This window comes from Podarcis melisellensis (genome assembly GCF_964234715.1).
Source record: "Podarcis melisellensis genome assembly, chromosome: 11".
Classification (NCBI taxonomy): Eukaryota; Metazoa; Chordata; class Lepidosauria; order Squamata; family Lacertidae; genus Podarcis; species Podarcis melisellensis.
In genome coordinates this window covers 50,275,139-50,287,574 of record NC_138543.1, presented here as the reverse complement: position 1 = coordinate 50,287,574, position 12,436 = coordinate 50,275,139, and the positions used below count along the sequence as shown (strand labels likewise).

The 12,436-nt window shown below is 38.2% G+C and overlaps 1 protein-coding gene across 15 annotated transcripts in view; it reads right to left on the bottom strand.

Moving 5' to 3' along the window:
* The window catches only part of TCF4 (transcription factor 4), a 335,303-nt gene that overhangs the window by 126,926 nt on the left and 195,941 nt on the right, over positions 1-12,436 (bottom strand). For 14 of the 15 annotated variants that reach the window (XR_014172702.1, XM_081929733.1, XM_081929732.1 and 11 more), the window contains 2 exons: positions 4,802-4,931; positions 4,584-4,633 (listed from right to left, as the gene is read on the bottom strand). The exons of the other annotated variant lie outside the window; for it this stretch is intronic. Coding sequence is in view for 13 of the 14 variants with exons in the window: in XM_081929733.1 (XP_081785859.1) it covers positions 4,584-4,633; positions 4,802-4,931 (180 nt within the window). In the remaining variant the exon portion in view is untranslated. The remainder of the gene's footprint in view (positions 1-4,583; positions 4,634-4,801; positions 4,932-12,436) is intronic. 15 annotated transcript variants of the gene reach the window in all.

The window sequence follows — 12,436 nt, the reverse complement described above, 5'->3', positions numbered from 1 at the left end:
ATTGAAATTCCATGACTTCATGCTCTAAGTCTTTTAACATTAAGGGGTTTATTAATTAAAACACAGTTATGGTCTTCCGTGCTATTTAAATACCGCGATCTTATCTCTGCACCTGGACAGTCTTTTCATATAAATACAATACAGCCAGATCACAAAGATCTTTATTAAATTTTCTAGGGCAGAAAATGAAAAAAGACATTTGGGTGTGGAATGTGTGTGGGAAACTTCTGTACATGGTTAACTGTTCCAGATCAGCTCTCTGATTTCCACCCCTCCCTCTAAAAATTCAAATAAACTCAGTGCTTTGAAGAAGCTAAAAACACACCTTTCATTCTAAATTTAGTCCCTGTTTAGGATAGATAAACAGTTGAAAAAGCTGCCAAGAATCGAGACACCCTGCCTGGTGAGTACTGCCAAAGTTTTCATCTCTTTCTTTTTTGTTTTTTCTGAGTTCTAAAGAAGCCTTTTATTACATCTAATAAACTCATCTGCGAGGGCACAAAATTCCGGAGTCCCTGTGTATATGGGTAAATGGCACAGAAAGAATATGATGCCTGTTGCACTAAGTGGATGTTACCTTTTTGAAATGTATGGTCTATGAATGAAGAGTAAAATTAATTAATTCTTAGTTTCACGCATACACTTGGTAGACGTAAAAGCAAACACCAGCTAAGATTCAGCTCGGCTGAAAGTACATGCCCGGGCAATCCACACATGTATTAAGGGCTTTTCCCTTCATGCTGAATAACAAAACTACGTTCCAAGTAAAGAGCAGTTTGGGCTATGTACCTTTCTTAACTCTGTTTGTCACTTAACGGCCTGGTTTATACATTACCTGAGCAGTGCAGGAGGCACATGGCACGGCTAAGTCCCACACCCCTGCCTTGTAAAATCTAATCATCAAAGTGATGCACCGCTGAAATGAATGGGACTAGCATCATCAGGCTGCTGTGAGGACTGCAGGTCTAGTTGATGAGACAGCCCCCAAAAAGAAAGAAGCAAAAACCTGAATGCTCTATGCAAAGTTTCCGCCTGAGGTTGTTTTAGAATGACTGCATAATTCACATCCATAGAATGCCCTTAATGCGCTTCTTGGGAGTTAATTGAAAGAGGTCTCCTTTCTCATGTAGCCGTAAGTAGGGAGGCAAGGCAACATCTTTCCCATTATGTAATTCCCTATAGCTGCAGGTAATTGGCTGGGAGGTGCAGATCATATGGGAAAGAACCACATAATTACCTGTGCTTATATGGTCGCAAAATCCGTACACAGCTCAAGCCCCTTGGGACCAATGCCATGAAAAAGCTGTGTGAAGGGAGCTGGGGACTAATTTACATGTATAGAAATGTAATAGCCCAAAACCAATGGCAAGCATGTTTTCAGATATTAATGTTATTGCTAGTCGCCATTGTTCCTTCTAAACAAAGAAGCAATTCCTCCTCCATCCACAGGAGGAGGAGAAGGAGGAGACAGCGAAACTGAGGCTTGGTTCGGACGCTACATGTTGTGCATGGCAGGTGTGTAGGAAAGCAGTGGGGGGAACAAGTTCAGGAACATATTTCCGAAAGCCCCAGTCGCCAGGAATGTCCATTCATAAAAGCTTCCGGGTGTGTGTCTCAAGACTCATATCTGCAATTATTTCATAGCCACTTACATGCACGCCGTACACACACATTTTAAAAGCTTGGATGAAGAATAGCAATATTGGAGCCAAATCTGAGATCAGGCGATTCTTCCCGCAACCCAGCATATCCACAAAGAATAACCCAGACTACTGATGATCCAGGGATTATCTTTATCTTTGCCCATAGTGACAAAGTACTGAAATTATGCTTATGCAGGAAGGAGCTAACTGCTTAAAACTGAGTCAAGCCAGTGGTCTTACTTCTGAAAGCCCCCCCCACCCCCGAAATAAAAAGACAAAGAGCTTAGTACCTTTCCAGAAAATGTTTGTTTGTTTGTTTGTTTGTCTTACTCTCTCTGTCTCTTCTCTCTATATAGCCATGGAAATTTGTCATAGACATCTGTGCATTAACACAACTCCTGAAGCCCTTTATAGACAATTGTATGAATATTCAGTGACAGTTTAATACCCATATTTTAATAGAAAGAGAATAATATTTTCATTCTATCAGCTAAGTACAATATAATCTGTTTAGTCAATTTATAAATGAGTACTGTTTATCCAACATAATAGCATCATCTACTATAATGTGATAAGATGAATTATTTAAAAAAATATTTTGCCCTTTAATAGAGTATAGTACCATTTTGAAAATCTTTGCATTTTAACTACTGATAAAAAAAAATCACAACATATTTTGATCATGAAGGTGATTAGTTGTTTGTTCAAATATGTTAAGGAACAATTATTAGACACACACACACAGTTCTGGATAACCTGATATATCTCCCAATAATAGCATCAGGTCATTTGAATTTCAAGGAAATCATTTGTGGCAAAATTGTTTTTTCCCTCTGGTTTTTATATTTCAAACAATAGGTTTCAATGTGTGCAAAAAGCAAAATGAACTACGGAATCCAAACTTTGTAACTCAAAGAACAAATTTTGCTAGGAATTAAGGAATCCTAATTGGCTAATTCTTTTTTAAACTTATTTTGTTCTTTTTGGTTCAAAGAAACAGCCAAATGCCTGAAATGTCTGCAAGGGAAATAATAACAACAGAGTTCTAACCCTTAAATGGAAATGGCAACCAATCTGATGTTTTTACATCATCACAGCAGTCCTCTTTCTTTACAGTTGTAGCCATTTCACTGCCCTGCATGCGTTTAGCTTTCTAAATGGAAATATGTCCCAGTCAAACAGGTTCTACACAGTAAAGTGTACAGATATGGGAGAAAATGAGCATTAAAAATACAGAGGCACATGATTTTTCTATCAGAATTTATCTGAAAAAAATGAATCTTTATGTACGTATTTTTAAATGAAGAAAATACGGCACTACATTTTATTAAAATTTAAGCATTCTAGACATATACAAATTACAAAAAGGTGTATAAAGTGTTACGTACTGGCCTGATTCAAAATTTGAGAAGCAGCAATATGTATTTATCATCCGAGTTCTCTTAAAAGCTATTAGAAGCTAAAGTTTCAAGTAAAGACGCCATTAACGAAAAGTGAACCACCTAAAATCCTTTGGATTGTAAAAAAATCCATGATTTCTTTAAAGAAACAAAGCAAGAAACATTTATGCAATCTAATTTTAAATTTGTCCTCATTTTTTCTCTCTGTTAGTGAAAAACAGCAACGTTTTTGTTGTTGTCAACTTTTATTTTTACTTCTTAAGTACTGTCAGCAGTCTGCCCAAGGGTTCACATACCCATATCACTATTGCTATATTAATTAAACATGTTCATTTAATTCCTTTCCTAGCTTCAGTCACTTACTGATATGACAATGGCAAAAACGGAAATTAAAAGTACTAGTTTATAATATGAAGGTTTTGCTATTGATTTGAAAGTCCATCTAATTTATGATCACATTAATAAGTGCTATGCCAAAGTAATTTCAGAAAAACCTGTAGGATTGCTCTGATGTTGGTGAATTTTTGATTGCACTCCCTTGTAACCCCCCACTCCCGCAATACACATCTCCACAATACTACTACTACTAGTAGCAAAGTCAAATATTTTTAATTCTTAGATCTCAAAGTATTTGTCGCTCTGCTGCACTACGGTGCATTGTTGTTACTTATCTACAAATTAATCAATAAGGTAGCTGTTTTAAAACAGATCATACTGTTTATTTACACATCAGCATTTTTTATTTTTAAAAGAAGAACGCAAAACAAAATCCAACTCATACAGGAGCCAATTATTTGCTGCATGAACGCAAGGGCATTATAATATGAAAAAGCATATCTAGCCTTTATTGCAAACACAGTCTAAATATGTGCAGGTAGTTGATTAGGAATACACACACACACACACACACACACACACACAATTTCCTAAAAAGAAGGGGGGGACAGGACGACAATCAGGGTATTAAATGTGACTTCATTTATTACCATAGCCCATAATTCCTTTGGTAACACCTGGAGTCAACTGGTTTGACACCTGGAAATCACACACACTGAGAAAGCTATTTGAGCAGGTATGCTCAAAGTCCTAATTCAAAAACTTCAGTGGAAAATGAAGACGTCCTCCTTCTATTCTGGGCTGAGACCCATGTAAATGTTTCATAAATCCCTCTCCACAAATCTCTTTTAACATGCAAATCCATAAATCATCATAATACTGACAAAGAAGTTAACCCGCACGTGAAGCTAATGCGTATTCTATCTGGAATCGCATACTGGTAAAGCTACCCAAACTAAAGGCACTTTTTCAGAGTTCTATTTATATACACTAAAAAATAATAATGCAACAACACCCACCAAAACTTTTTATTCCCACAGGTCAGAATTTTATAGACTTCTCTGTTTTGTCTGCCGACATGATGATGGAGAAAACCAAAACAAAACAAAAAAACGTTTAGGATAGGAATCTGTTTCATTTGAAAACATGTTAATCAAAGGAACCAGTGGAACTGCAAACGGTAAGACAGACAAGGAGTACTTACTGAAGATGGTAAACCTGGAGGAACCTTTCGAACTTTCTTTGTTTGTACTTCTGAAAAAAGAAGACAAGTGTGGCTGTAAGATGTATGTTTGCAGGCTCACACCCTCCAGTCTAAGATTCAGCACTGAGCTAGCATTTATTATTAATTACTTGCAAGACAGAAGTTCAGTCTAAGTTTCCTTTTAGAAATGTGGAGAAAAGTGGCACAAAGTAACTCACCCACAGAGGTACTGTGCAGAGGCCTTCTTCGCGGATTATTGCTAGAATACTGATAGTACTGAGAGCCAGGTTTGGTGGGTGAGAGAGCGCCTGGGTTGCCCATTTCCATGTCACCTCCGAGGAGACTTTGCTAAAAGATTTTTGAAAAATAAGTATTGTTATATCTAACTTCTCCCTTACTCGCCTTTCTATGCTGATTTAAATAACACACACACACGTTTTTTTTTTAAAAAAAGGCTCTGCGACTGGCAAATTGGAATACTAACACAAAAAATACTTTATTTTCAGATATGACAAAAATAGTACTGAGGCAAGTGATTTCTTTTCAGCGGAATACGTATTCTGATGGCCAAGGGAATGCTTTGGAAATTTTACAATAGCCTTCCACTGTTATTGCTGAAAAGAAACAACAGTTGAACATATGAACTCTTTTGGAGCTATATCAAGTAAAGATCCCCCTCCCCACCTGTTTTGTTTTAAACTTACAGGGCGAACAAAATATACTGTGTTCATCAGTATTTTAAAAATCACCCTGTTGCTACAAAATCATTTCGTCATAAAAGAGTAGGTATTTTACCCAATAATGGAAAAAATGCATGTGTTAAATATAGCTAAATAGGAAACACAGCAAATACTTAAAAATACAATATAAAATGTGTTAATCAGGTATAACATCTGTGATGTGAAAATAATAGTATACAATGCAAAAATGAACTAGTGTTTTTCTAAATTGCTAAGGGGGGGGGGAGAGAATGACTCTTAAAGCGAGTGGATAGAAGACGTTGCAGCAAAGTACTTCAACAGCATCTATTTTATTAAGTAAGACAGTGAACATCCACAAATATGAAACCTACTTATGAATGGACAATAGCTGTGGCTAAACCAGAAGAAATGATATCTCAGTGCAATAACAAGGAAAAAGCAAAGACTGACATTTTCTAAAAATTCTATTTGCTATAACTACATTGAAACTTACCCATAATATATAAATCCCCTGATTATACTCTGCATTGAACACATTGTTCTTTTAATTTTTTTCTGGTATGCAATAAAACAGGTGCAGATACTACCATTTATTTTATATGATGAAGAAATTTTCCATTTAATAAAGAAATTTTAAAATTAAGTACCAAAAATCTAACTTTATCGTTACTTGTAATCAACTTTTACTGACTGAACTAATTACTGTACTTGATAAAGTACAGAATGTGTTTTCCCTAATCTAAATTCTAATCACCATGTCACTCACAACAGACTTAGTAATGCTTCACTAACACACCATTCACATGCAAAACACCCTAAATAGGCCAATTATGACTCTGCCCCTGTTCCCTGGTTAACCCGCTGAGAACTGAAAAATTTCACAAGGCAGTCACCAACTAAAACAAAGGCTCCTTGTTTTAAATTAAGACAGTCTTTTTGATTCTTAAATAGCTCAACAAAGTGCCATGTCTTCGTCTGAAAGCAGTTGGTCAAATATGACCCATGAGCTGAAAAATACTTTGTAAAATAAAAATAAAATCCAAATATAACTTTTTTTCTTCTTGGGGATGCATATTCGTTTCTTTTCCTAGATGTGCAACTGGTAAATTGGTAGTGCATCATCAGCTACTTTCATAATTTTATGTGGTAGTTTTCAGTTTCTAACTTATTGCAAAAGGGAGATAAAAAAAACCCACCTACACATGACTCTGAAAATTGCAGAGCATTAAAATCACAAATTGTTTGGTAGATAATTAACAGCTGATAAGCTTATTTTCCTGTAGACCACTTTTTTTGCTTTTGACCAAAAAAAAAGGCAGGGTGGAGTGATCAGAATATGTTGCACACAGTTAAAAATAAATCTTGCAAACTTTTCCCCACCAAAGTTTTAAATCTTTCATAAGTATCCTGGGAGAAGAAGCAGATTTCCTAAGTCAAGAGATCAAGCCAGAATCAACAACTAAGTATTACCAACCTCTTACTAATACATATTTTATAAAATGTATGGAATTCAGATGCAAAATCAGACATACTACATTTAAGTATGGGGCACCTACTGGAATGAGCTACATATCTTAACAGTAAGATATAAGCAACAATTAAACTGATAGAATATATATAAAATTAACCAATTATCTCTCAATATATTCACAGTATGTTTCCGATCAGGCTGTTTGTCTCTGTACCTCAACACTAAGTTTTAATGTAACTAGGAACAAGTCAGAAATAATTGGAAACCAAAATGGTACAAATCCACTTTTTGACTCTATTTAGTTGGAACTGTTGCTATTCTTTACCTTTAGCACAGTCCACAACTTCAATGCTGAGATAGCTCAGTCAGTAGAGCATGAAGCTCTAAATCTCAGAGTTGTGGGTTCAAGTCCTGTATTGGGCAAAAAGATTCCAGGATTGCAGGGGGTTGGCCCACATGACCCTGGTACCCTCTTCCAACTCTATGATTCTAAGGGCAAAGCATTTCAGTTTTCAAAATTACAAGGCATGCTGGAATCATGAAGGTGGCAATAGGGAAGCCCATCACAAACTATGGGCCTGCGGTACTGCCAGAAAAAACACAGCCACCGAAGTGCACTTCAAAGTAGGCAAAAGGTAAAGGTTAAGTCCAGTCTAAGGCAACTATGGGGTACGGCACTCATCTCGCTTCAGGTTGAGGGAGCCGGCATTTGTCCACAGACAGCTTTCCGGGTCATCGGCCTAAACCGATGTCATTTAGGACTTAACCGCTTCTGGCACAACAAAATATCACAACAGAAACCAGAGCGCATGGAAACGCCGTTTACCTTCCCACCACAGCGGTACCTATTTATCTACTTGCACTTTGATGTACTTACGAACTGCTAGGTTGGCAGGAGCAGGGACCAAGCAATGGGAGCTCACCCTGTGGTGGGGATTCGAACCGCCAACCTTTTGATCAGCAAGCCCAAGAGCCTCAGTAGTAGACCACAGCGCCACCTGCATTCCTTTTACTTTAAAGTAAGCCCCAGTGATGTAGGGTGAGACTAGGACTGCAAGACTGTTAGAACTGTAGCTTCAAACAAAATGATGCAGTAGTCTAAAAACACTTTGAAATATGTACAAAAAGCAACAAACGTGCATTTTACAATATGTGAATATACATTAATCAGGCATGCTAGCAATTGCACCAAGTAAATGCCTACCACAAAACACTGCTGGCTCTCCCCTCCAGCTTGTCACATAAGCGCCTCTAATTTTGCCTTTATTTAAGCCTTTGTTTTTCATTGGAACAGCTAAGTCATTCTTCTGAGGCAACAAAACATCATTTTACGTGCTCTTATGGGGGCTTCTCTAAGTACTCCACTGGGGAGAACCAAGATAAATATATATCTACTCATTCTGAGATACTTGTAAATAGAACAACAGGCATTTACTATTGTTCAGCCAGTGCTAACATCTTGTAGTTGAGGAAGGGGAAGACTGGGAAACCACGTAACATTTGGACTTTCTGAACTAAAAAAGTGAATAAAACATTTTATAGCTAATAAATCTACTACTGTAGATTTATTCGGAAGTGAACCTTTTGAGATGCCCATTTTCTCTCTTGTACTCTGATAAGGCTACAAGGGTTGCACCTGCTATCATTTCAAGGATATCACTGTGTACCACCAATATGCAGTCAAGATAAAGAAAACGTTACAAAACCTAACAGAAATAGGCTTAGATGCATCCAAGCTATCAGAAATTTTATCTCCCCTCCGCTTGAATGCCAGAACCCCATATCACAAATTGCTTTTGAAACCCTGAACACATTTGCATATGCAGTAAATATTTAAGAAAATCTAAAAACTCCCTTGAACATGCAAAACAAGTTGTGCAGTTCCAAGGGTCTAGGTTAAAGAGGGGTGGGGGCAGAAATCTTTATTTAAAATTACTCCCACGATCCAAACCAAAAAACCAGTCTTACACATACTACGACTAAATTCAAATGGTTGGTTCTATCTAAAACATGCTAAGCAGCCTGAAGGATTGACATCACCCAAATAAACTGTGCCCAGCAACTCAGAAAACCTTCAGAGCTACTTTTCCATGTGTCCTCACCTTCTGAAATAAGGTTGGTGGCTAATTCCCCGGATACATTTACCTGGAGATGCCTTTGTTATCTTTTAAGTGCCAGGTGAATGTAGTTTGGCTTGTTCACTTGGGCTTTTAATTGCAACCAGCACATCTTTCTTTTTTAAAAATATATTATTTATTAAATTTGTATACCTCCCGTCATCTGAAGATCACAGGGTGGTTCACAACATAAAAATACAAAATGAGAAAACAAAATACACAATAAAACAAAAACAAACCAATAACCCCCTCCCACAAACATATTTAAAAGGCCATCAAATGTTAATCACCCAAAGGCCTGATTACAGAGAAATGTTTTCACCTGCTGCCTAAAGCTATGTAATGAAGGCATCAGGTGAACATCCGTAAGGAGAGCATTCCACAAATTGGGAGGCACTGCAGAAAAGACCCATCCTTGCATTGCCATCCTCCGGACCTCTATCGGATGAGGCACACACACAAAGAAGGGCCTCCGATTATATTTCTCTTTCAAACGTTTTACACTAATTGAAATGCTTTTTGAGGACTTTTAAATTCAAAAGGTGAAATTGGAAATCTCTTTAAAATGTAAAGAGAAACTAGATTTTGAGCTGCCTTTCTACTATTGGAAAGGGCTCATTCCATTTTTAAAAGGGAAAAGCAAACTGGTGGAACAGCACCTCTCAGGCTGTTACAGAGGGTCCCTCAATCTCCCAGAGCCTACTTTCAGGAGGGACAAGAGGGAGGGAGAATTAGCAAGAATCACCTTCCCTGTATTCTGCCAGTGATAGGTGTCTTGTGGGCAGAATTCATTTCATGGGCTCTTGGGTTCCAAGTGATTGCTTTGGTCATCTTGAAGCGGTTACCACCATTTGTAATCCATGCAGACAGAAATAATCTCAAATTACCCTCATTCTCTTTCTTTCTTTACTGATGCACACCAGTGGGTGTGATCTCTGCCTCAACACTACTAGGCAGTGCAGAAGGACCCCTACGAGAACATGGCTAGGCTTCCAGGTCCTCTTCATAAAAGACAAGAAGAAGGTAACATGAAGAATACTACCCTAAGGCAACTGGTCAATACTGTAGCATCATCTGCTAACTGCAGGTGCTACATACCCAATCCTTATGATACTTGTGTTAGTTAGTGACTGTCTCTATAATCCTCCACAGTTTACAACAAACACAAATGACACACTCACTTTCCCAAGTAAGAGTTCCACAATCGGGTCAAAGCACATTCCACAGCAGGAAACTCGATCTCAACAAGAGACCCCCAATGCCAGATTCATTCCAAAATCCTCATTGTAAAGCTGGGGGTGAACTGAATGCAAATTGTGTCTTTCATGTATGAATCTCTCCCCCCCCCCATCCCCTCTTCTTCAGATTTGGTTGTTTTTGTCATATAAGTGCACATGATACCTTTTCATTAAAAAAAATGCACTAGTAACCGAATTCTAGCTGAGAAAATGAAACCATGAATTAAGGAGGAGATTACATTTATTTGTTTGCTTTTTTAAAAAAAGATTAATTATCAATGCACTTTAAAAGGGGGAGGGGATTTACTCTCATATATTATGAAACTTTTCTCCACCAATGAAAACGATTGTTTTCAGCTAGATAACTGCTGCACTTTAATTTTACATACACAGGCACACACAAACACACACACAGGTTTTAAACATGAGTGGAAAATATATTTTCCACCTCCCAAACTATTATGTTTAAGCTTAATTACAGATATGACTAAGATTAAAATGGGATGAGTGGTGGCTTTCTGAATGAATAATTAATTAACGAGAAAGGTAAATGACCTTGAATGGTACAATCTGTTAAAAGAAATGAATATTTTATTTTATTTTTTTTAAAAGCAGGATAGGGAAAACGTTTCTCTGGAAAGTCCCTTTGGCTGGACTTCCCAAAACTCACTTCCCTCTCTCTTTCTCACCCCCTACCCCCACTTTTTCTCTGTCACTTCTATTAAATTGTGATCAGATATCAAACAGTATATCATGGGGATGTAGAACAGAGCGGGGTGGGGGGATGAGTCTTAGATGAAACCAGATTACGCTCTTTTTCTGAACACTTGCCAAATGTTTGTAAGTTGAATACATGTTTGGGCATTCTTGCACTCAAACAGCTGCAGTTCTACACTGCCATCACAAACCTATGTGATCTATAGTGACTCTAGGCCATATGTTCCTCTCTTCTTATGCAGCGAAGAAAGGAGAATGGCCTTGGGGCTTAAAGAAGGGGGGGTGAGGGCTTGCATGGCACTGAAAGGTGGATGCCTTCTAGATTTCTCCCGTACAGAGTCACTGCCATAAAGGCCTGGGCTACCCGTTTGCTATCCTGTTCCTACATGGCACAGAAGGTTGTAGGAGACAGTAAGTTTTGACAAGCAGTTGTTGTTTTTTTAAGCACAGTCAAAAGCATCATTCATTTATTTTATTTTTCTTGGATGGGGAATTATTCACAAGACAGCAAGGAGTGAATGCAGCAATGCTAACTTGCCTATCACATCTTATTGCTTGTGGGCATTGGGAGGGATGGCAAGTGAATGGACCAGTCTAGCTTTTAGCAACACTTTTCTCTTTTCTCCTGCAAAGAATTCATGGGGGAAAGGAAAGTGGCACCCTATCTACACTACTACACAAATAATCCAGTATGTGTCATTTATGAGTAGTGTACAGATCTCTTCCTCCTCATGGAACTCCAGAACGCATATCAACCCCGTGTGATCCTAACTGTGCTAAGTCAAAAACTATATATAGTGGAGGCTTACTATCAGATAAACATATCTAGGGTTATAGTCTAAAAATAAGATTTGCCATACGATGGTTCTGTCAACGTCACGTGCATCAAGTAGCATCACCTCCAAAGTCCAAGCAACAGAAAAAGCTTACAAAGTAAGCAGCTGCTTGTGAACAGGTGTTCCATGCAATTTAGACTCCCAGTTGCAGTGCACCTATGGTGAAACAGGTAGCTGCTACTGCATAAACTCTTTTGTAAGGGGCAGGACTAGCTAGTTTGCACGGGTGTAGCTGCATTTCCTGTTCTCCTCTGTTCTCCTGTTCTCCTCTGGATTGCCTTACACATGAGTAACACGTACAATTAAACTTTGTGATTATTCCACACTAACTTCCAATTCTCCCTGATCTCTATGCAGCACCTTTGATACGACAAACTTTCCAAACTGGCTCTATGGGTTGGGCATGGGTTGAAGGCATGGGTACCAGTGTGGTTCTACTCATACCCACAGAACCAGTTCCAGGATGAGGACTTCCAGCTTGGTCCCTTGGCAGTTACACTGTGTGGTCCTGTAGATCTATCTTGTCCCTTGTGCAAAATATCATTTTTTTAAAAAAGCATTTGGGGCCTGGTGATGCTGATAACGCCTAGCTCTGTCTCTCTTTTCTACTAGAGGAAGGGAAAGCTTTCCAGGTGCTTAATTTGTGCCTGAAACAGATGGTGGGCAGCATGAGGACCAATAAACTGAAACTGAATCTCAACAAGAGATTCTGGGGGTCCAGAAGTTAGGGGAGTGTCTTACTCTGCACAGCACTCCATTCCTTCTGAAGGAGA